The sequence below is a fragment of the Tachysurus fulvidraco genome, chromosome 5 (assembly GCF_022655615.1).
Source record: "Tachysurus fulvidraco isolate hzauxx_2018 chromosome 5, HZAU_PFXX_2.0, whole genome shotgun sequence".
Lineage (NCBI taxonomy): Eukaryota > Metazoa > Chordata > Actinopteri > Siluriformes > Bagridae > Tachysurus > Tachysurus fulvidraco.
The window spans coordinates 22,835,767-22,863,263 of record NC_062522.1 but is presented as its reverse complement, the minus strand read 5'-3'; the positions used below and the strand labels follow the sequence as shown (position 1 = coordinate 22,863,263).

Below are 27,497 nucleotides of genomic sequence, written 5' to 3'. Positions count from 1 at the left end.
GGCTGGGCCTTTTCACTTCTCACATTTACACAGCACACAACGCCTTCTCCTTCCCCAGGGGGCAATTTTATACCCTATCCTGATATTGCGTTCTGTCCGAATAGAAGCATGTTCATAATATGATGACTTCACTATAAGTAGAATGATGTCAGGCAGTTCTGCATTAATAAAACCCCTGCCTGCCTTTCGAAATGCAGCTTGTCTGTTGTTGCTGCTTGTTGTAAACTTGAACAATAAAGAAAGATGGCTCAGTCTTTACTTTTCTCTGCACTCCAACACCTCACTTCCTCCGTCTCTCTCTCGGTATCTCTCTTTCTCTCTCTCTGTCTGTCTCTGTCTCTCTCTTCTTCTCCGTCTCTTTCTCTCCCTCCCTCTCTGTTTATCTCTCCCTCTCCATCTCTGCTTCTCTCTCTCTCTCTCTCTCTCTCTCTCTCTCTCTCTCTCTCTCTCTCTCTCTCTCTCTCAGCCAGATAGTTGTGTTTAGAGTTATCTGTTGTTTAATTAAAGAGACTCCCTCCTTCAGACTCTCATTGTTTCACGAGCACAGTGAACCCCCACTGGGGTCAAAGGGTTAACAGCCGTCAACAGCAGTTTTTTTTTCTTTCTTTTGGTGTGTGTGTGTGTGTGTGTGTTTTTTTTTTTTTTTAAGAGGCCCACACAAAGGCATTGTTTCACCTGCACCTCCTACTCCCCCCCCCCCCCCAACACACACACACACATACACACACACACACAGCCTGCGGCGGCCCCCGCTGCTGCTTGTGTCCCCATTTGAATTGATTATGTTTAGAGCTCAGCTTGTGATTGGTGGAGAAAGGGCGTGGTTGATTGGATAGTTTTGTATCTTGTCAGTCGGGCAGCAACCTCGCGCATGCAATCTGTCCATATCCCCGGGAAGAAGGCTTGAGACGCGACAGCACACACACATACACACACGCACACACTCACACTCACACACTCACATGCTCTGGCTGTAAACACCTCTCTCTCTCTCCTACTCCCTCTCTCCTGCTCTCTCTCTCTCTCTCCCTCCTGTGTGCTCCGCTCTGAGTCTCCGGTTCTTCCTCGTCTCTGTGACCGGCCCCGGCGCTCTGCCTCTTTTTACTCTGCCAGCTAAATGGAGTTTGTCAGGTTTGTCAATATGATTGATTCTTTAATTCTGTCTGCTTTCTTTTATTTTTTCTCCACTTTTCCTTTTAGAAAGAACAATTTAATTTTCCTGGGAAAAGGCGTGTGTGTGTGTGTGTGTGTGTGTGTGTGTGTGTGTGTGTGTGTGTGTGTGTGTGTGTGTGTGTGTGTGTAATTTGAGCATTTCTACCTCAGTTAGTCTTAGAGTCAGACTCAGGATGGGACCCCCTCATCACCTGTAGAATAAAACAAACTGCTGCTTTTGGGAGTCTCTTGTTTGGAGATTGCTGCTGGGTTGTTGTTGTTGTTGTTGTTGCTGCTGCTGCTGTTTTTTTTTTTTTTTTTTTTTTAGCTGTCCGGTGCTTTGGTTATGTTGTTGTGTTTGTGTTTCTTCTGGCTGTTTGTGTATTTGTTTTTATTTTTATCCAAAAGTTGACCACTGACTTTGAAAGTAACTAGGGATCAGTTACAAAAAGGAAGATTGTGTGTGTGTTTGTGTGTTTGTGTGTGTGTGTGTTTGTGAGAGACCTCTTCTAGAAATGTTTGATTTCTGAAAGATTTTAGTTGCCCAATATAGTATAGGCAGTATGCTGTGTGTGTGTGTGTGTGTGTGTGTGTGTGTGTGTGTGTGTGTGTGTGTGTGTGTGTGTGTGTGTGTGTGTGTGTGTACTTGCATGGTAAGTGAGAAAGGCTGGAGGTTAATAGGGCTCTGCCATCCTTAAGAGGTGAAGAGGGGTAAGATGCCATTGTGGTGTATGTGTGTGTGTGTGTGTGTGTGTGTGTGTGTGTGTGTGTGTGTGTGTGTGTGTGTGTGTGCATGTGGCAGCAGCATGAGATGACGGCACAAGAATGTGTGGCACACAAGGCTATGTACCAACTTACTTTCACACACACACACACACACACATACACACACACACCCCTTGTGAACTTTTCACTGTTTGAATTTGCTTGGTTTAAAATCCCTTTAGATCCAAGTTGAGGAATAAATATTGCATGTCATTTGACTGTCTGCATGCTGCTAGTACATTTCTTCCTCATGATCATGAAGTGCTAAAGCTGTCAGCTGCTCATTTTCTACTTGTAGCCTGTGATTGCAGTGCACCGTCAGTGTTTAGACTGGCAGCAGGGTGCTGCGCTGGGACACGGAGAAGCAGCCAGAGCGAGTGGGAGGCAAGCAAAGGGGAGAGAGAGTGCGTAAAGGTGTGTGTGTGTGTGTGTGGAAACTATAGACGAAGCCCCGGTGCGGTCTGGGGGCTAATACTCCACAGCTGTGCCTCGTGCTTTAGGGACAAGTAAGAGACAGATGATTGCGCTGGCACTGTGTAATCAGAGTTGATTTATTGTTCATCAGCAGTGCTTCAGAGTTCTGCCTGCATTTGTGCTGCGTGTCAGAACACGGCATGACACCGCTAACACCTGTCCTCTCTGCTGCATGGCACAAATGCATGTCCTACAGCAGCAGCACAGTGTATTCCTATACGTCTTCAAGTCTGCAGCATCTGTAGAAAACTGAGAAGAACTCGGCAGTGACACAAACACGGTGCCAGCTGTTCCCTTCTGTTCGCTCACACCCTCAACACTCCAGAAGAAAAAAGGCCCAGAGAGCGCTCGCTTCCTCAGGTTCAACACTCTCGCAGGATGCGCTCCAGACTAAAAAAAAAAGTCTCTGCTTTTGCTCAGGCAACTTTTCCCACCAGTTAGTTGTGAACCAGAACGCTTTTAGTAGACTGAAGTAGTGCTTCATCCTGGTGTCTAATTATCATCACATTATTTTTAACCACACGGTCCAGCAGTAAGTTTCATGTCAGCCAGACACAGAGATTTGATCCGGCTTCATCTTTTTCAATCAGCTCCCGTCTGCCGACAGCGGTATCTCCCCTCTGTTATCGGTGCTAATTGGATTCACGCCTCTGAAAAGACAAACATCACAACACGGGCGTAAATCAGAACGAGACGAGGTTCGTCTCAGCCATCGTCTGGCGTCATGGAGACATGGATTAGCGGCGCGGCCGTCGTGCCGTGGCAGGGAATGGAAACTCTCCGCGCGCTGGACGTGACGGCTATTGTCTCGCGGCAAATTCTCTGTTTGATGGAGGGGAGGATTTGTGAGTCTTGTGATCTTAATTAAATTTCTGACAATGCCAGTAATGCATCTGACAGCACATGCGGAGCGGCGTAAGCTTGTCGAGTCGGTCAAATAGAAATGATGTTAAATAGTTGTTAGGGTAAAATAGAGAAGTGTGTGTGTGTGTGTGTGTGTGTGTGTGTGTGTGTGTGTGTGTGTGTGTGTGTGTGTGTGTGTGTGTGCGTGTGTGTGTGTGTGTGTGTGTGTGTGTGTGTGTTTTAAAAAGGTTCTCAAGGAACAACACAAGACTGGAGTTAGCACATGATTAGTTTGAGTGAAACTATGTGCAGTGTGTTAAAAGTGCACACTGTGTGAGAGCTAATACTGTAACACAAATGAGAGGATTCGTGTGTGTGTGTGTGTGTGTGTGTGTGTGTGTGTGTGTGTGTGTGTGTGTGTGTGTGTGTGTGTGCATCTTGTTTTTTTTCTGAGGCCCACACAAAGACATTGTTTCACCTGGTTCAGCCTGTGTGTGTGGAAGGCCTTGAGCTCTCTTCAGTGTTTGATTTAATGGGATTATTGCTCAAACCTTTTTGCTTGTAGGACTGTTAACCCAAACAAAACCTCCTATCAAAAACCATGAGCTTTAGATTTTATTTATGTATTTGTTAGGTTTATGAGCTCTAAAGGTGAATTCAGTGCAGTATCGGTTGCTGTATGGATGTATTTTTTTTTATTAAATGGGAATTTATTATTATTATTATTTGTTTATTTATTTATTTTTGTTTGTTTATTTATTTATCGATTTATTTATTTATTTATTTATTTATTTATTTAACCACTTATATGTATATAATATATTAGTGTGTGTGCATGTCATTGGTCTAAGTGAGTAATCTTAGGCTGCTGTAATTTTCCTGCTATCCGATAAAGCTGCAATGTAAACGAGCCATTCTATCCTTGTCGCTGGTTAATTACGGCAGTTTGCTCAGCCGTGGTGCGAGGCGGAGTGTGAAATCCTCGTTTCCGCTCGGTACGTGCAGCCTCTTAGAGTGGAGTGGCGCTCACGTCCGAGTCCACACAGACAAAGGTAAAGCGCACGCAGGCTTCAAACGCAGCACAGGCTCTTCTGATTTCTCAAGGGCTTGTTCTGTTGCTCTTCACCATTCCGTTTGATGTCTTGACAAAACAAGACGACACCAGGGAGCATTAAAATTTTATTTATTTTTTATTTCTTTCTTTCTTTTTTCTTTATTTTCTCCCAGCACTTTCGCCCTCTCCAACCTGTGCACCGTGCAGCCACTTCAGCTGGTTTCTATTGAAGTCTTTCCCACTTTTCATTTTCACTTTTCACACCATTCATCTTAATTGACACTGCCACCAAGAGAGTCTTTCTCTCTCTCTCTGTCTCTCTCTCTCTCTCTGTCTCTCTCTCTCTCTCTCTCTCTCTCTCTCTCTTTTTCTCTCTCTCTCTCTGTCTCTGTGTGTGTGTGTCAGAGCCTTTTCGCTCTCGTGGGCACACAGTGTTCATTAAGACAGTATCAGTGAGTCAGATAGGTGTCAGATGTTTTCTCATTAGGCTAGCATTTGCGCTGCTAGTGTCCTTTTCTTTGAGTGCCCTCCACACACACACACACACACACACACACACACACACACACACACACACACACACGCTAAAGGGAATGCACTGTGAGCAGGTAGCCTTTGTAGCCTGCTCTTGAGCTGCACAGTTATTTTCCTTCTTCCGCTTCACCGTGAGCCTGATAGAGATCTTTACAAATGTGCCATTTTATGGATGAGATGTAGCGTGAATTATAATGGCTGTACAAGTGGATTGTTGTGCGGTATGTAATGTAGAGTGAAAGCAAAGTGAAATATTAAAAAGAAAAAAAATGTTGTTGGCATGATTATTGGATTTTATTTTTTTTAGTAGTTAGCTTCATGTATTGGCATGTCTGAACGCACGCGTGTGTGTGTGTACATGTAGTCAGCAAGCCAGCGATATCACATTTCCTACAGTCAAGTCTCAGTGCTTTTTTATTGCTCTGTGTGTGTGTGTGTGTGTGTAGCGTTTATACCCGCGTTCCTAAATTTAGAAATTGCTCAAATGTCAAATTAGTTAATGTCTCACATGGATATCTGCTTTAATCCCCCAATATATAAATGACAACGTTTTCATCAAAACCAGCGAATGTTTCTTAGATTCTCCGACACTGGCGCGAGTGATAAAATGTAATACCAAATCACAGCTATGCTTCAGATATACATTATCTCTCTCTCCTTTATGGAGCGAGCCACTCATTCCTGTTCCTCCTCCGTGCGTCTTGTCAAAGAGAGAGAGAGAGAGAGAGAGAGAAACAGGTCTCTGAATGGAAAACATCTTTTCCATCTCTCGCCAGCTCTTTGGATTGTGAAGTGGCCTGGTTGCATTGGCTGTGGTGAGATTTTTCAGTTTAAGTGCCCTGGCGTAGCTTAAACAGATCGCAGCTTGTTCAGCGGAGGATTAAACACCAGTAGTTACTGTGATCAATAGGTTAAGAAGAGTACAATCTCTCTCCCCTCTAATGACCCCACTGGTAATGGGTAATAAAACGGGGGCTGTAATAGAGCTCAGGGTCTAGAGCCGTACTTCCTGTCTACACTCACACACTCTCACTCTCTCTCACACACACACACACACACACACACCGGAGACTGATGTCAGTGTGCATGAAGGGTGTAAAAACGAAAGAAATTAATTAGCTAAAGCACAGCTCACACTTTATAGCACGTCTGTTGAGTACTGTGAGATAATGTCTTATTTTTGTGTCATTTGGTTCAGCGAAAGCTTTTGAAATAGACATATGTATCCGATTAACTAGGAATGTCAGTCGTTCTGCAGCTGTGTTCAATACCGCACTCACTAAAGCAGTGAATATGCTTCCTGTAAAGTATTATTCTAAAACAAAACAGAAAGAAAAGAAACGCATCCCTGACATTTAAATATACGTTTAAATCCATCTGTGGGTTTACTCAACGTCGTGATGCCAGCGCTGTCGCTTCGACTCGCCCCACACCCCGTTCTTGTGCGCCTCGCGACCTTCAAAATAGTTCATCAAAATTAGTGATGCTGAGCAGTAGGGACACCGCCGCATAATGACCGTAAAATGAACGAGTAGGGGGCGTGGCTTATGCAAATGACAACAAAGGCTATATGGGGGACGATGGAAAATAAAACAAAACATTCAAGATGACTTGCTTATTAAGTCGTAGCCCTGTCCAAGCTAAGGTAGGGATTATTTTCCTCATGTCGTCTAACTGTGTGTGTGTGTGTGTGTTGGGGTGGTGGGGTTGGTGAGAAAAATCTGTGCTTACATGTTAAGTTAGTGGCTAGCAATGTGTTCCTTCTGTTTAGCCACATTTGCCCTTTAGCCATGTTGTGTTGGCTGTCAAAGCAGCACTGTGTTTACGTGTCGAGCGACTCTTCTGCTTTGACACCTCTGCCCTTTGTAGCACCGGGGATGTGCTAGGCATTCATTAAAGGTGGTTTGTTTGTGTTGTATTCCTTTAAAGCCAGGCAAATTAGACCATATTTATGCAGGCGGATGACAAACAAGGCCTCAATTACATTTTCCAGAATGTTCCAGGCCGTGTCATCTGCTGTGATCCACCGATACAGTTGGGGTAACCTTGGTGAAAGCTGTCACCCTAATGTCTGGCCCATTAAGCTGAGGCAAAGCATGCACTATGTACACACACACACACACTCTCACTCACACACCCTGTGTGATCCTCTGCCTGTGTGTGTGTGTATCAGTGGTAAATGTAAAATGCTCTTAAGTTCATCTCTATCTTGTTTGTCCCAAACATTGCAAGGAGAAGCTTTTAATGGCATCATGTACACACACACACACACACACACACACACACACACAAGCCTCTCCAGCAATTAAGGGTCCCTATCGGCTGTGTACTAAGATCCTCTCAATGTCACACACTGCTCTCCACTCACACTCCACTATCACACCTCTTTATCTCCATGTGCTAGTGTTATTGGGACGGTTTTCTAAAAAGAGGTCCTGACAGCACGCTGCTTTCCGCGATCCCGATTCGTCGTCCCAGCTTTTGATTTTCTTTTTTGTGTCTCGTTCCGTTTGCAGCAGCACGACGGGAACCTTCAAAAATAAATAAATAAATAAAAACCCATATGAAAATGTAAACACACATTCAGAGGATAATGAAAGGTAGAAGAGCCGCCTATGCTAATGGACAGTTGCCTTGTTACTGGAGCGAGGCATTGTGCTGATTGGGATGCTGTGTGTTAGACGGTTTGGATTTGAGTGTGATTTATACTGGCTCTGTCTCATGTGAGCGCGTCTTTCATTTGCTGTGTCAGTAGTCCTATAATCTCCCTGTATAAATGTATTTAAATTACAAAGAGTGCTGTATAGATTTTACATAGTAACAAGTGTGTGTGTGTGTGTGTGTGTGTGTGTGTGTGTGTGTGTGTGTGTGTGTGTGTGTGTGTGTGTGTGTGGTGCAGGTGCCAGTGTCAGTGGCTATGATGACTCCGCAGGTGATAACTCCTCAGCAAATGCAGCAGATTCTCCAGCAGCAAGTCCTGAGCCCTCAACAGCTCCAAATCCTCTTGCAGCAGCAACAGGCCCTGATGTTACAGCAGGTACACACACACACACACACACACACACGCACACAAAGGATGTATCCTGTAAATCAGTAGAAAAGTGAAGACCACTGACATAATACTGGTGTGTGTGTGTGCGTGTGTGTGCGTGTGTGTGCGTGTGTGTGCGTGTGTGTGTGTGTGTGTGTGTGCGTGCGCATGCAGCAGCAACTTCAGGACTTCTATAAGAAGCAGCAAGAATCACTCCAGCTCCAACTTCTTCAACAACAACATGGCAGCAAACAGCACAGCAAGGAGGTAATCTGGCATTTTACACACACACACACACACACACACACACACACACACACACACACACACACACACACACACACACACACACACACACACACACTCTCTCTCTCTCTCTCTCACTCTTCATGGACAGGTAAGCAGGTATGGACATATAATGCTCTTCCTTTAGTAGTTTTTCGTTGCTTATGGAAATCTGCTACTCTTGGAAAGTCATAGACAAATTAAAAAATGTCCCTTTGAAAAGGAAAAAAGAAACAGAGAGAGACACAGAGCGAGACACAGAGAGAGAAACAGACAGATTTCGGATGTTTAATAAACATGGAAATGGCAGCCGAGGAGCCATGTAATAGTAAGCTATCATAAATTGGACTTGTTTTCTCTCCGCTTGCTCTTTTCATTTCTCTCTCTCTCTCTCTCTCTCTCTCTCTCTCTCTCTCTCTCTCTCTCTCTCTCTCTCTCTCTCTCTCTCTCTCTCTCACTGCCAGACTCTTTCTCTAAGTTCGAGCCTGGCCTCAATTACAGTGGCTGTGTGTTAATGACTGGCGGATGCAGGCGTCGCTCCAGACAAAAGAACTGATTATTGCTCGGTCAGAAGCAGTTCAAAGGCGATTCAGGATTTTCAGACTTTTACTTTTCCCCTCTGACAGTCACGTTCACTTTCTGAGCGCATAGATTAAAAAACGAATAGAAAAACACGCACACACAAGCATGCACATGCAAACACACACACACACACACACACACAGAGTAACATCAAAGTCCCCAGGCTTGCTAATTAATGAACTAGGGGCTTCAGTTTGGACAAGTTGTGCTGCTTCACTTCCATAAATCAATGTGACAGGGCTGTTTCTCATGTTTCTGATAAGAGATGTCATTCTCTTTCTTTTCTCTCTCTCACTCGCTCCTTCGCTCTCTTAGGATAGGACGTAGAGGAGGGAGGGTGAAGTTGACATAGCAAAAAGCTACAAATGATCAGCTGAAAGGGGAACAGTGAATAATATAATAAATACAAAAAATTTTTGAAGCACATTATGTTTGATCAGAGGAAATTGATGCAGCCCTCAAGAGGCCTGTTCGTCTTGCTGATATATTCTCTCCCTCTCTTCTTCTCTCCTCTTTCTTCTATCTGTTTGGATTTCTTGTGCCGCCATCAAAAGACAAGAAGAATCACTGTGTGACTCCCTCCCGTGGGGCCTCGGCACAATAACCCCCTGTTGTTGCTTTGTGCCTCGCTTTCATTTTAAAGACATCACTTTTTTTTTTCTTTTTTTTTTTTCTTTTTTCCAGTCTTTTTTTTTTTTTCCCGCCCAAAGATCTTTACCTTCATATCGGAGTCGAGACAATGAAAGGGTCCGCGAGTGTCACTCTGTATTACGCTTGTCTGTGCTCTGTACCCTGTCTTTTTGTGTATTTGGTGTTAAGCTCTCATGTGTACTGTTAGTATCCTCTGTGTGTGTGTGTGTGTGTGTGTGTGTGTGTGTGTGTGTGTTTAGATACAGTGAGTAGTGAGTATTATAATCCACATGACTTACTAACTACATCTGATTTTGTTTGATTAACTATCCAGCAGGTTAGACCTATAAACAAACTCATTTAAGAACCACACACACACACACACACACACACACACACACACACACACACACACACACACACAGAGTTCATCTCATTGCAAGAAGGTCCATTATACTGTATGTTGAAGAGGCATTTTTTTCAGCTTGTCCATAAATAGGCATTTTTAAGATTTTAAACACCACCAAGTTCCCTTTATTGCTCTACTTTTACTGATCACATGACCATTGGACAGAAAGAGCAAGCTTGTTTTATCAGGAGTGTTCAGTTTGCTCCGGGGTCTCCTGTGTGACCCGGCCTCCGCGGTGCAGCGAGACCTTTTTTGTTTGCCTTCAGTCGGGAGCAGTAAACACAGCAGCGCATCCTGTGTTTGGGAAGAGGGTGCGGTACACAGCTTGGCAGCAGCAAGAGGTGTACTTTAATGCGCTCTCATACACACACACACACACACACACACACACACACAAACGCTTGTACACATTGCTGACTCTGATCAGTGAATCTTTCCAGCTTGGTGCTGCTGTCAGTTTGTGAACAGTTATTGAGAGAGGGACTAATGAGGGTTAAAGTGTTCAACACTCCTGTCCCTCTCTCTCTTATCACCATGACGTCGTCTGTTCCATTTCACCCAGCACATATCATGGGTATTAGTTCAGCTCGGTCATTCTCTGTCGTTTGGTCTGTCTGGCTCTGCTTCTCTTTTTTTTCTTTTTTTTTCTTTTTTCCCCTCCACCACATTAGGCTTTATCCAGTTTCCTCTCCAGCTGTGCCCTCAACATACCCCACAGGTCTACTTGAGTAAAGAGTACTTCTCCACCACCATTGTTCTTGTAGAAACGGCTCACCCTGTGAGGTCGCTCCCATCCCCAACCCAGTATACATGAACACACAATATTTTTAGGTTTTTTTTGTTGTTGTTGTTGTTTGTTTGTTTTTCTATTTTCCCCTTCACTACAGCTTCAATTACTTATTTATTTGTTTGTTTGTTTGTTTGTTTATAAGTATTGTAATTATTATGCACCTTAAATATATAATAGCAGTAATAATATATATATAATATATATATATATATAATTTTTTTTATTATTATTTATTTCTTTTAAATACCAGATATTGCACAAATGCCTGTAATACCTGAGACACAGCAGTATAGTGCACTATGAGGCTTTATGATAATACTCTAATGCCTGCTACCCCAAAGCCCTCGTCAGCTCCCCGGCAGGAAGGCAGCGAGCCGTCCGTGCCCTGGGATCTGAGCTTTGATACGGCGGATGATAAAGGCTTACTTTCACTTACACGCATGTTCACTGAATTATGAATGGGCGTAATTAAAATCCTGCGGTTCTTATTATGAATGATTAACTATGTTGTTTCATTGTTTGTCACAACTCTGAGTTAATTAAGAGAGGAAGGCATGTACCTGCCGTGTGTGTAGGAATGATTTGTAGTCTGTTGTCTCAGTGTCCCTCCCCTATTTTCTCTCTCGCTCTCGCTCACTCTTTCTCTTCCTCTCTGTAGGTTTCTACACAGCAGTTGGCGTTTCAGCAGCAGCTCCTTCAGGTTCAGCAGCTGCAGCAGCAGCACCTGCTCAGTCTACAAAGACAAGGCCTGCTGTCCATCCAAGCAAACCAGAATCTGCCTCTGCACTCTCTCACTCAGGGTAAAGGACACACACACACATACACACACATACACACACACACACACACACACACACACACACTTTTGTAAGTAATATCAACCTGTATCTTAATAATGAAGAGAAATAGGAATAAATTTGTTTATTCAGTCAGAATAAATTTTACACACACTCACACACACACACACACACACTCTCTCTCAAGCGCTTTCACACATACTCTTTACACCTCCACATAAACTTCCAGTTATCATTTTACGCGCTTCCCTCTCTAAACTCCTATGTCCGGTTTCAGATCTGTTTATTGTACGTTACATCATCTCCTATTCTAAACTAAACTTAATTTCACCAAGCCTGGGCTCCGTCCCATCCCCACGCCTCCTTTCATCTTCCTCTCTGTCACTCCTTATCCTCCGCTGGCTCCGTTCCAAGCCGATAGCACACCAGGTGCGTTGTTTCCCAGCTTCCCCTGTGTGAATCGTGGCCAATCCCCTATTTTCACAAGCACACGCTGAGTCAATACTTGTTTTGCCAGGAAGTTTATTTCATTATACACCCCCTGTAATATTTTCTCAAGGAGCAGCTACATAGTCACAAAAGCTCTTTCATATAAAGTTGCCCCACACACACATACAACCCCCCCCTCCTCCAAACACTGACTGTTCTCTCTCTTTCGTTCACTCTCTGCCGAAGACAAACAACCTCTTAGTACGATAAGGCGAGAAAGGGAGGAGGAGGTGGAGTTGGTTAGGTAATGTGCAAACACACTGTTTGTGCAGTCTTGTTATTGTTTGTTTAGGGCAACAACAACAAAAAAAAACACCCCACAATGCCCTTGAGCTAGGCATGGCAGCGTAAGGATAGTGACCCAAGCTGCTGTTAGCACTGTGTAGTCCATATATTTGGTTATGCCCAGAATTTAGAACATTAAAACATTCCCAGATGGCTAGAAGTCAGAATTTGAAATGTACTCATTTTCTGACATGCAAGTGTTTGAGTTCCGATATTTCAATATTTGCTTTCATAACAGTAAACCAATTCACGATAATGCACGTTTACGTACGTTTCTCATGACTCCGAGAGTTCCGATGAATTATAAACAGACATGAATGTCTTCAAAAGTCATCGTCATTCGTTCGGCTGGACTTAAGCTTTAGCAGTGACACATTGTCCTCAGATATTTTTCATCCACCGCGTGTGTGTGTGTGCGAGCGTCTGTGTGACCTGGCCTATTTGCCACATTTTCTGCCTCACTGTTTGAAGTTATTGATGACCTTTTCCTTTCACACCCCAGCAGACTTGTTCATGCTTCAGTAGAGCAGCCTTCCAGAGGCTGAGATCTAATCTGTTCAATGTTCAGCAGAACTAGTTAGCATTGCCATGTGAGCGATGAGTTAACGCTGCTCACGTGCGTGCGAGCACGTGTGCTCCGACCGCAGTAAGTTGGGGGAGACGTTTCCTCATCTGTTTAACGCTACTCCAATCTGTTTCTTCTTTTCTTTTCTTTTTTGAAGTCTTGATTTTGGTGTACTTTAGGTGATGGTAAAGCAACAATAGCTGTACACATGCAGAGGAACAAAGCGGAGCTGTACGAGTGCTGATTGGTTCCGATTGTCTAGAGATTTAGGGACAACTGTGTCGGCATTCCGGGGTCAGAAGTCTTTACGGCGTCTTTATGTAAATGGATCTTATTGAAACTTCATAAGTTTCTGAGCTTTCGTCTCTGTACGATCATTAAATTTGGGTAATAAATTAGATTAAATGCAAACACAGCATAATGCTTTCAACGCCTTTATGAAAAAGTTTAGCTTTGGAATCTCTCTCTCTCTCTCTCTCTCTTTTTCTCTCTCTCTCTCTCTCTCTCTCTCTTCATTTCTGCCCCCTTTTTTTAGTGCATCTGGTTGCACTACAGTTAGATGCAGTACAACCAGCAGAAAGCATCATCTCTTGTTGTTATTAATTAACAGTGTCTCACCTGCACGACGAAGGCATCGCTGACACTCGCGTGAGAGGGTGCAAGTGCCAGCGCACTTGTTTATCATCAACAATTTTCCATTTCATCTGTCGCCTAAATTTATCTGAACATACATTGTTCTAAAAATACACTGTTAACCGTAGCACCTTAATTCTCCAAGACAAGCTTCGAAAACTTTTCTCCATCAAACCAAACACAGGTACTTTGGTTGCTGCTGGAAAATTGCTGAAAAGTTGTTGGAGCTCTTATTTACTGTCTTTTGAGATTGACTCTTTGAAAATGGAGAAGGTTAAAGTAGGCGTCTTGACCGAGAGACGGGAAAACAATTGAAGCTTCTTAAACATCACTATAGGGGGGGAAAAAAGAGCATAAGAGAAAAGAGATGGATAGGCAAGGAAATGATGTCTGACCCGTTCACTCAGTCAGACACCTGCATTAGCTATGTTCTCCCAGGTGTTTCTGTTAGGTGTGTGTGCATGTCATACCCCCTTCCACTCTATTACCTGCCTTTCATTGTGCTGTGTGTGTGTGTACACGAGTTCCGAGCCAAAGCCAGCTCTCATCCCCCGCCTCCCATCAGTTTAGTTGTCCAGGAAAGGGCCATGGGACGGTGACAAGACAAATTTGCCGTTAATACGCAGCCAGTGATCGTGGCCAGCGTGTCCTGGCGTTGATTGATCATTCAGCAGCATGGCACTGCTTTAATAGCTCCTGTAGCATTCAGAGAGGAACATATTTTAGGCCTAAGGGCTGCATATCAAAGACGCGGCGATCAGAGAGACGTAAGCGAGGGGGGTGGCGGTGAAGGTCTTCGCCTGATGGAACAACAAACTAATAGTTGTGTCACATCGGGCCCCCAATAGAGCACTGTAGCACCTTGGAAAAAAAACGGCACAGCCGGCCACTTTACACAGCCAGAGCCACCGGGTCATTTATTTTTTCTTTTCTTTTTTTTTTTTGCCACCGATGATGATGATGGTTGGCGACTGATGCGGTTATGATCCTTAAATCAACTTTCTTCTCGCTTGAACAGGGTCACAGGGAGTATGGGGGGGGTACAAGGACGGGAAAGGTTGAAGTGCTCCCGGTCCAAGCAGGCCGCTGCTACCTGCCGCGGTAAAAATGTAGTTGCACCACTGGTAATCAATCAAGCTTGGTGCAGACATACATTTTTTAAAACAAGGGCTGTGTATCTTTGGCCTCTAATGAGCGAAAGGAGTAGGGAGAGGTTAGGCTGAAAAATGGCAAAGCACCCTAGATGCAGTAATCCAGGCCCGAAAAGATAAATTTAGGGTCATGGACAGGGTTTCTATTAAATACAGGTTGCCGTGTATTCTTCTGGAATTGGGTTATTGAATAACGGTAAGAGTTTAATTCGATTGGTCTGGTGGTGTCGTGCACAAGCGGAGATTCGGATGGGATTATTTTGCAGGAGGTGTTCCAGCCACTTTTGTCACGGTGCTGAAAAAGCTTTGATGCCAGATGATTAATGGCGAGGATTAATACACACATGGGATTGTAAACGGATCAGGATGACAGAAAGAAGGAGAATAAATACAGATGTGTTGCAGGCGAAAGAAGGTTAGCGAGAGCGACCAGAGAGAACGCAGTACAGGGAGAAGAGGCCCGAAGCCTATCAGCTAAAAATACACAGCACACTGTCAAAATGCAGGAGAAACCTAGGACACTTACTTCTAACTGTGTCCTTCCCTTCCTCTGTTTACCTTCACCATCAGCCATTATAAACACTAACCATGGACAACACACACACACACACACACACACACACAGGCCTGAAAACTGATACATGTTCACATTCTTAACAACGTGTCCGTCGCACATGAGTATAGCTAGCAAAGCTGACTGCCCAAAAAGCACAGCGAAAAGGACACACCCCATATCCACAGCAGCAAAAAAAAGATGTTCCTGTGGAACGTGGAAAGGTTATTGATTGGTCTCGCAATCATTTCCTCCAGCTCTTTGATATGCAAACGATCTCGAGTGAATTTACAGCAGTACTATCAGACTCGTTTCACACTGCTTAGTGTCTCTCTCTCTCTCTCTCTCTCTCTCTTTCTCTCTCTCTTTCCTCGCCTCATTAGCCCACTGTTCTCCATTACTGGCATAATTAAAATCTTTAGTAGCTTATCAAATTCAAAATATTTTCTGCTGATCGCATTGAGGTCTTCAACTCGCCAGTTATTTTACCACAAAAGGAATAAATTAAGACTAAGCATTTGTGTGTGTGTGTGTGTGTGTGTGTGTGTGTGTGTGTGTGTGTGTGTGTGTGTGTGTGTGTGTGTGTTAGTTACAGTTAAATGCTCAGTATCTGCATATAAAAAAAAGAGAGCGATTGATTGAAGACAGGAAATAAAACTTTACGGTGTAATTCAGATAAGCAGAGGGTAAATCAGCTTCCTTTCTATTTTGAAAATTGATATAATTAATAGAAGAGTTGATGGGTCCATCGACCAAAGCCTCTCGTAGTTAATTTTATATTATCAAGTCCGTACCGTCGGGCTAATCGCTAGGAGCCGACGCCTGGTACGCACGGTATATATACGCAGTACTGTATTTATAGCGTATGATTCACTAGATATTGCTAATGCAGCATCTCAGTTCAGTCACATTTAACTTGGTCATGGACAGCGATTTAATGGTACATGGAGTTGTGTGTGTGTGTGTGTGTGTGTGTAAGTGTGTAAGTGTGATCTAGAACGTGTTTGTGGTGAAGCTGCAGTGTGCCATATTAAATATGCTTTAAGTTGTGTGTGTGTCAATTAGGCAGCTCAGAGCTTTAAGTATTTTGCACATTAACTTGCTTTTCCGAATATTACCCCAGGGGCCCTTTTTTTTTTTTTTTAAACCTCGGCCTATCTTTTTTTTTCTCCCTGCGAGTGAACATTTTTATGTGTTACAAACATTCTTTTGTGAACTTGCTCCCTTGTCTCAGAAGATGATTCAGATTTCACGGCTTGTCTGAATGTTAATTATTTACTTTAAGCATGAAATGCACATGAATGCCAGAGATTTGTATACACCGAGTGAGTGCGTGTGTGCGCGCGTGCGTGTGTGTGTGAGAAAGAGACAGACAGGGAGAGCGTGTGTGTGTGTGTGTGTGTGAGAAAGAGACAAACAGTGAGTGTGTGTGTGGTACGAATGCATCTCCTGACGCTCTCCCGTAGTGGAACAAGTCCTAATTAATACGCTCCTTTTGTTTACTTAGCCTCTTGTTTTTTTTTTTTTATTTAATTACAGCACAAGTGGAAGTGGATTAGCCCATTAATTGATTTAATTATCCAATTTGTTTTGTGGCAGGCGTGATTCCAGCTGAGCTGCAGCAGCTGTGGAAGGAGGTAACGGGCACACACGTGAAGGAGGAGTTCAGTGGCAGAAACAACGGCCACCGTGGCCTGGACCTGTCCTCCGCCTCGCCCGTGCCTCCAAAGAGCAGCCACCTCAACCAGCACGCTACGACCAACGGCCAGTACAGCAGCCATGCACTCAAGAGAGAGAGGTAAGAGAAATGCTAAACACTGTTATTACTAACGAGAGACTTTTTATTTATTTATTTATTTTTATTATTATTCCCTCAAGAAACCTCGTGGACAGCTTTTGCATTCCTTGTGATACTACCAGACAGTCTTCACGTTAATAACCTGTTATCTTTCACAGCAGTGTTTGATCAGACCTAACGTTCTTGTGTTGTAACGTGGAGGCCCATATACAGTGTATGTATATATATATGTGTGTGTGTGTGTGTGTGTATATATATATATATATGTCTTGACCCAGGCCACGGTTAAAGAGGTGCTATAGATAGATATCTTCTTGAGGCAGTGGGAGTTTTTGTTTTTGTATTTATATATAGATTTATATATTTTCCCCATACCTACTTTTTTTTCCCGTCCACGGAGAATGTGGCGTTTATCGTTTTTTTTGCCACCTCCTTCCTGTCATCTTTGACTAAAGCAAACAGGCCCTCCTTGTTTTCTCATTCAAGACTGCAATGCCTTCAGGGGGAGCAGAATTTGATGGACAGCTACCCATAAGGCTTGGCCTAGTAACTATTAATTTGTCGTTAGTAAGTACCTCACTCTTTTCATTAAGGGCGCAAGCTCTGCAGGCCAATTCAGTCTTTGGGGAAGGGAAGCGAACACCTGGGAGTCCATGGCTATTTCTGTGGCTAGATTACAGCAATGGGAATAGGCCCATTTCCTTATTAATTACCAGCTTACTCCGGTAGACATCGCTATTTGTGTTCCACACCAAGTACTCGTGAACGCTCAGCCGTGTGGTTTGACTCCTGTTTGTTAAATAAGACTTGAATTAACCTCGAAACACACCTCAGTAAATGTCAGTTATTAGATTGCTCCAGCTTGAGTTGTGCTGTAATTGTAGCTCTAAAGTGGATTCAGAGGTTAAATAAGAACTCGGAAGAGCTCACCGTTTCTTTTATTAGAAAAGGAATCGTGTTGTCTGGACCTTCTACAGGCTCTTTAGGTAAAGACTTCACGTTATCCTGACATGGAGATTTATTTAGGAAAAGCGCCATGTCGCCGCCGTGTCTTTGAGGAAGAAATTAATTTGGCATGTAACTCGTTCACTTGTTTTTATCTGCCGAGGAACGATCTTTGAACTGCTTGTGAGAAGCCTCAAGGCACTGTGAGCTCATTCGTTCTCTCTCTTACACACACTCACGCGCGCGCACATGCACACGCGTTTATATTCGGCTGATCGCAGCCTGTGAAAGCGATGCAAATGAAATCACAGTTAATACAGCAACTCCAGGTCTGGCTGGAACGAGCAGAAGGTTTGCACAATCACATTCTCCGTTTAATTTAAGGTCCGGTCGCACTGGGTCACAACAGTGTCGCTCTTGCTGAGAAATGAAGATATTCCCTCATGAATGACACAATTTTACGCAGTTTACAATTTACCTGGCTCTTTATCTTCACACACACACACACACACACAAACACACACACACACACACACACACACACACACACACACACACACACACACACACACACACACACACACACACACACACACACACACGTTCACTTCCCAGTGATTACTGTACAAGGAATACAACAGTTCAGGCTGTGCTGTTATACTAACACAGAGATAGTCTCACCACCCCAAAGTGGGTTTGTCTACAACCAGTTGTAATTTATTCATTAATCATGAATCACAGCATTTAGTTAAAAAAAAAAAAAAAAAAGAGCTTTGAGAGAGAATCTGTTACGGCTTACATGATTTACATGATAGCAATTAACAAAAACTGTGACAAGCCCTTTTTTTTAATTACTACATTAAAACAGAAAAGGAAAACTTCATTTTTAATAACAGTGAATTTTAAATATTTATTATTATTATTATTATTATTATTATTATTATGATTATTATTTTTAGTCTGCCTGTGACATAACATGTTAAGCAGGCACATTGATAGCAATAATTAAAATTATTCCTCTCTCTCTGAATCTGTTTCTCTCTCTCTCTGTCTGTCTGTCTGTCTCTCTCTCTCTCTTTCTCTCTGTCTGTCTTTTTCTCTCTTTTTCTGTCTCTCTGTCTGTCTCTTTTTCTGACTCACTCTGTCTCTCTCTTTCTCTCTTTTTCTGTCTCTCTCTCTTTTTCTCTCTCTCTTTCTTGTGCTCTCTCTCTCTTTTTCTGTCTCTTTCTCTCTTTTTATGTCTCTCTCTCTAAAACAAAACTCTGTCACTCGCACCTTCACACCAAAGCGCACAAACAGGTCGTCTAGCCTTTTTGAAAGAAAAGAAAAAGAACAAAAAAAAACAGCTAGGAAAACAAGCTCTAGGAGGAAACCGAGTCTTCTTTAAAACATTGGAGAAGACGGGAGTTAAAGCCGAGCCTCTCCCACCCGAGCACGTGCCGTCGGAAGATTAAAGAAGACGTCAGCAGCAGTTTAGTGCACGGCAGCATGAAGAAGGCACTCTGCAGGCTGAATATGCAGCGAGCATCTCAGATCTGTCAGAGGAGTGAGCAGGTGATCGCTCCCTCGCTCCTCTCCTGCGCTCACCGTCTCTCTCCAAACAGCTCCATTCAAGACACTGCGTTAACAGTCATTATCACAGTTTAAATAGCTCTGTGCATTGATGATGCTTCACTTTGTTTGTTTGTTTGTTTGTTTGTGAGGAACGATGTAAGAACACGCTTCAGTTGCTTTCACTTCAGGCATCTTCACAGATTTCTGTTCACTTCTTTACACCTTGGATGAACCCAGGAAGGGTTTAGTTCAGGTGATTTGTAAAGAACGAAGTTCACAAATAGAAAAATGTGACCTCTTTTTTTTTTTTTTTTATCTGGATGTGCTTTTGATGCTTTTTTCCCCCCTTAGTCCTTTTTGTCATGCCACAGCCAGCAGGCACTAAGTTGATGGACCTGCTCCCTCCAGTCCTGCCGGATCATTTTCCTCTCGGCCCGTTAAGTACCATGTAGTTAGGTTCATGTGTCATATAAAAATCTGGCCAGTCACTGCGACGCCTGCAACTAAAACCTTAAGTGCATCCACAGGCGTCGTTCGCTTGCTTTTCACTTCCGTCTTAAAGGAAAGGAGAAGAAATCCAATCGCTCGGCGCACGTTTTAGATGCGGCCCGCTCCTGCTTTTAGCAGCCTCGCTGCTCTCCCAGTGGTGCCGGCCGTGGAGACGAGGCACTCACACACACCCAAATATGATAAAAGCCTTCAACGTGTCAGTCCATCTGACCCATCCGCACTCCGTACAGTGCCGACAGCCGCATGAACCTGCATCAACCTATGCTGAGATACTTATCTTATTTAGAAAGAAAGAGAAATTCAAGAGGACGTTCCGACACGGATTCACAGAGGAAAAAAAGGGCAAAAGTGTCGCCCTTGTTGTTCCACCTCTTTTCCTTCCCAGCATGCATCAGCAAGGAAGCTGCTCGGGGGACACGCAGCTCAGCGAATTTGTTAAAGAGATAAATAATCAGATTCAGGTCCCCTTTTCCCCAACGTCTCTCCCCTTTAATTGATCTTCCACTCAGAAAATGATAATTAAATCATTTTAGGGCCGAGTCTTAGTGAGAATTGAGTCGGGGGTTGGGGGAATTGGCTAAGGGCTTCCTGTGGTTTGTGAGATTATACTGTGTGTGTATATGTATATATATATATAATATTTGTATAATTTTTTTTTCCACAGGGGAAAAAAATATATATATATAAATATATATATTTTTTCTCCCTGTGAAAATTTTTTTTACAAATTGTGTTTTAGCAAGTGCATTTTTTCTGTGTAAACGCCGGTGTAACTGTAACGTGTCTCCAACTGCTGTCTTTCACCTAATAATTCAGATAGCATGATCTTTGCACTGCGTTCCACTACCGAATCGCCATAAAGTAATGTGACCCGGCTACATTTCATATCACAAGCGTTTAGACATTTATGTATCCTTGAATTTGACTTTTGACGGCAGGGTGTTTAACTTCCAGGCACGTTTGACCGTAGCTTAAGGGTATTGCCTAAAGTCCTCTTCACTTCACCGGCTTTCTTTTTGTCCCACCGTGTAAGCAGTAAGCAGATGACGTGATTTGCCACGCTGAAGTTAAGAGATCATTAGAGGTCGTCTCTTCGCTGTCCCCGAGGCGGCTTGACTATAATAGACCTGCCTGGGGTCAAGTCAAATTTAATACAGCTGAAGCAGCACAAGGGCTGCTTTTAGACTGCTGGACTGAAACGGGGTCGGCATTGTAAAGACCCTCCCTCATCCCAAATCCCTAATGTTCCACTCTTTAAACGTTCCCACAATTTGGTTCCGTAAACCGAGTCACTTTTGTCATCATTTGCCTCTCTCGAGTCCCCGAGCACTCTGCTGTTCAATATCGTTTTAATACTAAATTAAGCAACATGCGAAGGAGAATTAAAAACGAGGAGGTCTTTTAAATAAAAAATCACCTCGCCCGTTCTCCAGATGGACGTCGTGCCGCTCCTTGTTAAGAAGTCATTAAAACATATCTCGCCCGGTCTATTTATTAGCCGTATCGATACAGAGGTCTTAACGTGTATGCATAATTCATCACCGAATTAACGACAAAAGATATTTCTGATTTCCGGATAGGAAAAGCAGTACGCTAAATACATTCATAAACGATTCGCCTTTTTTCTCCTAATGTGGCGGGATTATCGCTTGCTCACTACAACTCTGACTCTTAAGCAAGTCACTAGTTCTAGAAGAAAACATCCTCATTTGTTGCAGCACCATTTAAAAATAGTTAGTCTAGTTAAATGGATGAGTAGCGGCGTGATAGTTTGACTTTGAGGAGGTTAGTTTGAGGAGTGAGCGGCGGTACGGATGGAGCAAGGGATGAATTATTAGTGAGAGAAAGGTGGGAACATGAGGAGAAGGAGGAGGCATGCATGCTGTTTCCTAATGCTGTTGTGCTGGTTAGCGCAGGGATGCGGTTTGCTGAGAGATACAAGCGTTCTCTCCGAACACAGATGATGTTACACTCGCGCCTCAAACGTGCGGCAAAGATAATCCCCACAGAGCAGCTCGGTGTTCTGACGTGCCACGTGACAGATTAGATTTCACTTTCGCCGTCTCAGCCCCGTCCTTTATGCCCCGTAGGCTGAAGGCAGCGTAAGAACCAGGTGAGACGGCTATCGCGCTGTTTGACACGGTTGTTTATTGCTACTTTTTCAACTGCATCTACATTTCTGTTTAGCGTTGAATTCAGCAATGCAGGCAATCTCGCTCGAACATGGCAGCTAGCGGATTATGTAATGTTAATAAGAGAGAGGACAAAAAAAAAAAAAAAAAGAACACGCACACATACAGTAAGACCGTCCTGTGAGGGAAACATACTGACTATTACAAAACACCTTCATAAATGTTAAATAAGCATCTTAAAGTAACCTTGACCGTAGCAGCGTTTATAGTAGTAGCTGTAAACGACTTGTTACAATAGAAACGGAAACACGTTAGAACCAGTTAGAACAACCTTTCGTTTCAGTTTAGTTTAAAGCCTACGCCGTTGTCAGAGCCGTCCTGTTGCACCTTTTGTCCAATCAGGTTCAAGATAGCAACAGCACTGCCGCATTTGATTTTGTAACAGTCACACACTCCGCTTAATGCTGATGCAACTCCTGTAGTCCGAGCAAAAGGCGCTTTCAAACGTAGGGGAAAAGCGTGTGTCAAATCCTCGCTCGCACACCCATTGCCGTCTCTCAGCGGGCAGATGAATTGATAGCAGGTGGAGTGTGTTTACTGTTTGCACTCGGTGGGCGCTGGCCAGCTGGATTGGGAAGCTTCCTGTTGTGGGAAAGGCCGGCTGCTCCAGGTGGATGGAGGGATCACGGTTCAGCGGTCACAACTGAAAGGCCATGCTGTTTCAAAGCCATGCCTGTCAGCAGACCCCCAGAATTAGCTATCGATTGGCCGGATCACTCCGAGTCCCTGACTGGCCACGAGGAAGCCTAGATCACACGTGAACACTGATCACAATGAGCGACTCCATGCTAAAGTCAGCGCTGGGACACTGGGATGTATAATCTAAGCGCAGTGCTTTTATGGAATATATGAACATTAATAGCCTTATTAGGGTGAAGGTTAAATGCTTTACTGTTAACAGTGTGACATTAAAGTGTGACTGAAGCTGTTTTACTGATATTAATGTGTTTGTCTTTCCACAGCTCGGCGCCGGACGAGCACACGCACCACAGCCACCCGCTCTACGCACACGGCGTGTGTAAATGGCCAGGATGCGAAGCGGTGTTCGATGACTTCCAGTCTTTCCTCAAGTAAGAGAGAGGGGAAAAAAAAAAAACAATCTTTGCTCTAACTCCTGAAACTTATGAAGGTGAACCGAGTCGTATCGTACAGCTCGTACTCCACCGCGCGCTTTAATAGCATCTCGCCTTGCTCCCGCGCTCCCCCTTTCATTTAGCCGTTCAGCCACGCTACAGGTGGACCCTCCGTGTTTGTGCGTGTGTGAGTGTGTGTGCGAGAGTGATAAGTGCTGTTCCCATGGTGATTTCTGCCACTTTGTCCCAAACAAACACGAGAGGCATGTTTATCTGCAGCAGGCCGCACCACAAGAGCGCTGCAGGTTTGCCCTTGTCTTTTCTCTGCGGACAGAGATAGGGGCTCTGTCTCGTTCCTCCTTCTACCGCCACCTTTTATGTCCAATTTTTTTGTTTTGTTTTGTTTTTTTTTTCACTTACAGCTGGTCGTTGTAGCGAGACAAGATCACAGGCTCATTCTGTAAGCGAACGTAAGAATCGTGTACACGGGTTTTGGCAGAACAAAGCAAGTCTGCGCCGATTACAGCGACAAACCGTTAGCAGACGAACCCTACAGCTTAGCAGCTCAAGCCCTGGCGCGCCGACGATAATGCAAATGTATACAGCAGCTGTGTCTTTCCCCTTCTACCTTAATGTTAGGCACTTATCCTGAGCCCATGTGCTCCAGGCGTGTCATGTGACACACCGCATGTATACATGTGCAGCAAGCGTTTCTATCAGCACTAAAGGACGAGGTGTTTAAAAAAACACGCCGGAACACGACGGCAAACTCCTGCTTCTCCTAATCTCCGTAGCTTCAGTCTGTTGAGTGTGCGTAATCCCACACAAAGATGATGAGAGCAAGCAGCATGCCAGCATGTTAGTGATTAGGTATCAGGCCACATTATATCAAAATAAAGCCCACAGAGCAACAAAAGACCCACAGATAGGTGCAAGGCCACGGCTGCTCATCCTCCTCCTCCTCTTCATCCTTTTTTTTCATTCCCTGCATTTTGCTTCAGTTTACAGAGTCAGATCTCATGCCACTCAGTGAAGTTTATTTAAAAGAGCTGTATAAAAAAAAAAAAAAAAGAGAGTGGTGTGTGGAACTGTAACCGTTTCTCCAGATCGCATTGCAGATAATGTTGTAATCTTCCTCTGTCGTCTCCTAGCCAGCGAAAGCAAGTGTTAATGAGTACGCTTGCACTCTTTCAAGCTGTAAGCATAAAGGAACGTGTGCTTTTCCCACTTCACACAGCAAATATCTAAACAGGAAAATGAGTGCCTGTTTCTCATATGTTACAGCAGGCTTTGGAGTGTCCTCCTTAATCCATCCCTGCTTTTTTTTTTTTTTTTCCCTTCCACTCTCTGTGGCTTAGTTCATAGCTTCATCATTTGTTTACAAAAATGAGAGGAATTAGCATCTGAGAGCTTGGCGAAGGAAAGAAAAAATTCCCTCTCCTTAAAAAGGACCCAAGTGCACTCTGCAGTGTTTTCACAAGTGTTTTTATCATGGCAACATCTTGTTTACTTTACTTGCTTGCCCTAAACTGCTTGGAACATGTTAAGAAAACACTTGTAGAGGCACCACAAAAGCTGTCTTTGTTTAAAAGAGGCAGGGTGAAGGTTCACCCGGCATAGAGGAGGTGTTAGCGCTTGACGCCGTTAAACGTTACCACATGCACCTCCTCCAGTCTGCCGCTCGACGGCCCAGAAGAATCGCAAATAAAAGGCTAAAAGACGAGCGCTACATCAGGTCAGACGATAAGAGGCACCGAAAAAGCTTCTCTGACTCGAGAGGGAAGCGAGTGAGAAGAAGCATATAGTCAGCAGTATCCGAGCGCAGTGAAAAAGAAGCAGCGCACTAACAGCACACAGATCTCCACAACGTGTGCCAACAGCAACAACCAGCATCGGGCCAAGCTGTTGTTTTAAACCCGGAGGTTATTTATTCTGTCTGTGAAAGAAAATATCGCATACCTGCTCGTGCTGTCACAATAAATAAAGTAAATGAAAAGACTGATTCCTGTTCGGGAGATGAGGGCTTGGAGGGAGAGGTGGGCCGCATGTTTGGGGAACAGCACGGCTTAACAGGACTAAAGAGTTCTGTGACGTTTCAGAAAAAGTGTGTGTGTGTGTATATTTACCACACATACTAAACACTTTGTCTGTTCAATTTTGACCTTATGTTTACTTGCCATATTAGTATAGAACTAGAATAAATAGACGCCGTCAGCATCCGTTTAAAAACCTACTAACAGGGTGTGAAGGCCGTCTTACCACGAAGCATATCAATCTATTTACTCAGTACCGAGAAGCAGTTACAAACACAACACAATGCTCGGTACACTATGTGCATTATTAGACTTAATGGCAAACAAAATATGAATAAATAAATGCATACTAAATGACACTCGATCGTGTTTTTTCTGGAGGACACGCTGTATTTGCTCAAGTAAACGTCTGCACGTCAATAGGAACAATAAACAATTCTGTAGTTTGCTCAGAGATGTTGTTCTAGCTGTTCCCTCGGTGTGACTAACACCATATTATTTAAGCCGGCGATAAGAGGACAGGCCGTCTCAATGACATGTAAAATGCTGACTGTTTAAGCAATGGCTGTTTAACTCGGTTTATTGTGGCAATTTACATTAGACACTGTCATCCTGCCAGGAAGCTTTATAAAAATAAAAAATAAAAAAAAAGTCCATGCGCTTGAGGTCCAGAAAGTGACACATGTCAGTGCTCAAAGTCCCTCCTGCTGTCAGTCGTGCCGTTCGGGCAGACCTCCTCAAGCCCAGACACTCTTCTGAGAGGCTGATTTAAGGGCCATTTGAATATTTCATTTCCTATTAATTATGCACTCTTACTCTACATGTCATTAGAAAGAGAAAAAGGAAGGGGGAGGGGGATTCATGCAGTGTAACAAAGGATGAAAGTGAGAAGAGATTCATACGCACGTCACGTTGCTCCATGTCGTGTTTTAAGGTGGGATTTTTGATGGACGGTTAAAAAAAAAAAAAAAAAAAAAAAAACGCTTGCACGATATCCAAACTCTCTCTTCTCCCCTACACCGTTCTAGGAGGTTGGTGAGGAAATAATAAAATAAAATAAAATGACTTTGTTTATTTATAATTATACCTTCAGTTCTGTTGAATTCTCAAAATCCGATCGGTCCGAAGCTGTTGATTAATTTTCTTTTACGGCACGACTCATGACCGTGACCGTAGCAACGATTATAATTCAGTTCTTTCTATAGAAACAATTCACGCGCTAAGCGAGAACGAGAGCCGTTTTGCCTCGTGTTCATTTTAAGCGGTACAAAAAATCTTAACCTGTTCATTCATAAATGACCTTTTTCGATCATCACCCAAGCTCCTGTGGTATAAGAGAAAGAAACCACTTTGGGATGTGCTACTATGGAAAAACAATCAACTTTAAGACTACCATCATAGCATTCCATTTGAGATGAAGCCTTTCCTCATCTTATGTTGAAGTCTTTATGTAGAAAAGTTATGCAAACTGACATATAGGATATATATCTATATGTCTTTATGATGACACACACTCATCCACTATCATTTCAGTCTTTTTCTGTTCAGACAGCACGCACGTCTCGCACGGGTTCCTCCCAATCTCATCCTGTTTGTCCGGTTACCCGAAGGTCTCCATCACCTCACATGCATGTCTCACTCAGTGTAACATCTGCAGCAGTTACATCACAGCTCCGACATCGATTAAGCCGTCACTTCTGCGGTCGTGGCCGCCGCCCCGGCTCGTTCCATTAGGTGTGAATGGCAAGAATAGGTGTGTTGGAAAAGAAGACAGTAACCCACCCGGCATGTGCATTGTGGTTCCCTTCCCTCCGACATCGCTGCTGTTCAGCTCCACAAATCCCCACCTGGTGATAGTGACCTACATGGTCAGCAGCGATGCGATATAATTTATGATATATATAATATATTGGATCCATTAGCGGGCATAATGAAGTAGAGAAATGAAAGGGTATTTGTGAAATCGGTTCAAACATCCTGCTCGGCTTATGATTAAATGATTAATGAAATGCCCCTACATAAGCATTTTTCCAACCTGTAATTCATGCAGAGCCTGATAAAAATCCTCCAATCATATTTCCTTCACTGGCAAAAACCTTATCTGCACATTTTATATAAATCACCACAAAAAAAGGAGGAAAGCCAAAGACTTAGTGGGGCCAGCTACTTATTTAGATTAGTTATAAATGTGTTTGGGGGGTGTGGGGGGGTGGGTGGAGGGGGGGGGGGGGTAGCGGATCTTGGCAGTGTAAAATAATCGTGCGTAATTATATTCATAATTCAAGTTTATTACAGATTTCATCTCTCTTCTCCTTGTTGTCCTTTTGGCTTTTTCTCCTAGCTTCATTTAGTTCCTCTTCATCTCAATGA

At 43.6% G+C, this 27,497-nt stretch overlaps 1 protein-coding gene across 26 annotated transcripts in view; it reads left to right on the top strand.

Moving 5' to 3' along the window:
• foxp1b (forkhead box P1b) overlaps window positions 1-27,497 on the top strand; it is a 169,578-nt gene that overhangs the window by 126,436 nt on the left and 15,645 nt on the right. For 22 of the 26 annotated variants that reach the window (XM_047814355.1, XM_027146613.2, XM_047814356.1 and 19 more), the window contains 5 exons: window positions 7,722-7,859; window positions 8,028-8,120; window positions 11,208-11,349; window positions 16,622-16,820; window positions 22,984-23,091. In XM_047814355.1, coding sequence (XP_047670311.1) covers window positions 7,722-7,859; window positions 8,028-8,120; window positions 11,208-11,349; window positions 16,622-16,820; window positions 22,984-23,091 — 680 coding nt within the window. Of the gene's footprint in view, window positions 1-792; window positions 1,132-2,109; window positions 3,237-7,721; window positions 7,860-8,027; window positions 8,121-11,207; window positions 11,350-16,621; window positions 16,821-22,983; window positions 23,092-27,497 lie in introns of those variants that run through there. The other 4 variants (XM_027146618.2, XM_027146627.2, XM_027146629.2 and 1 more) reach the window with 3 other exon arrangements.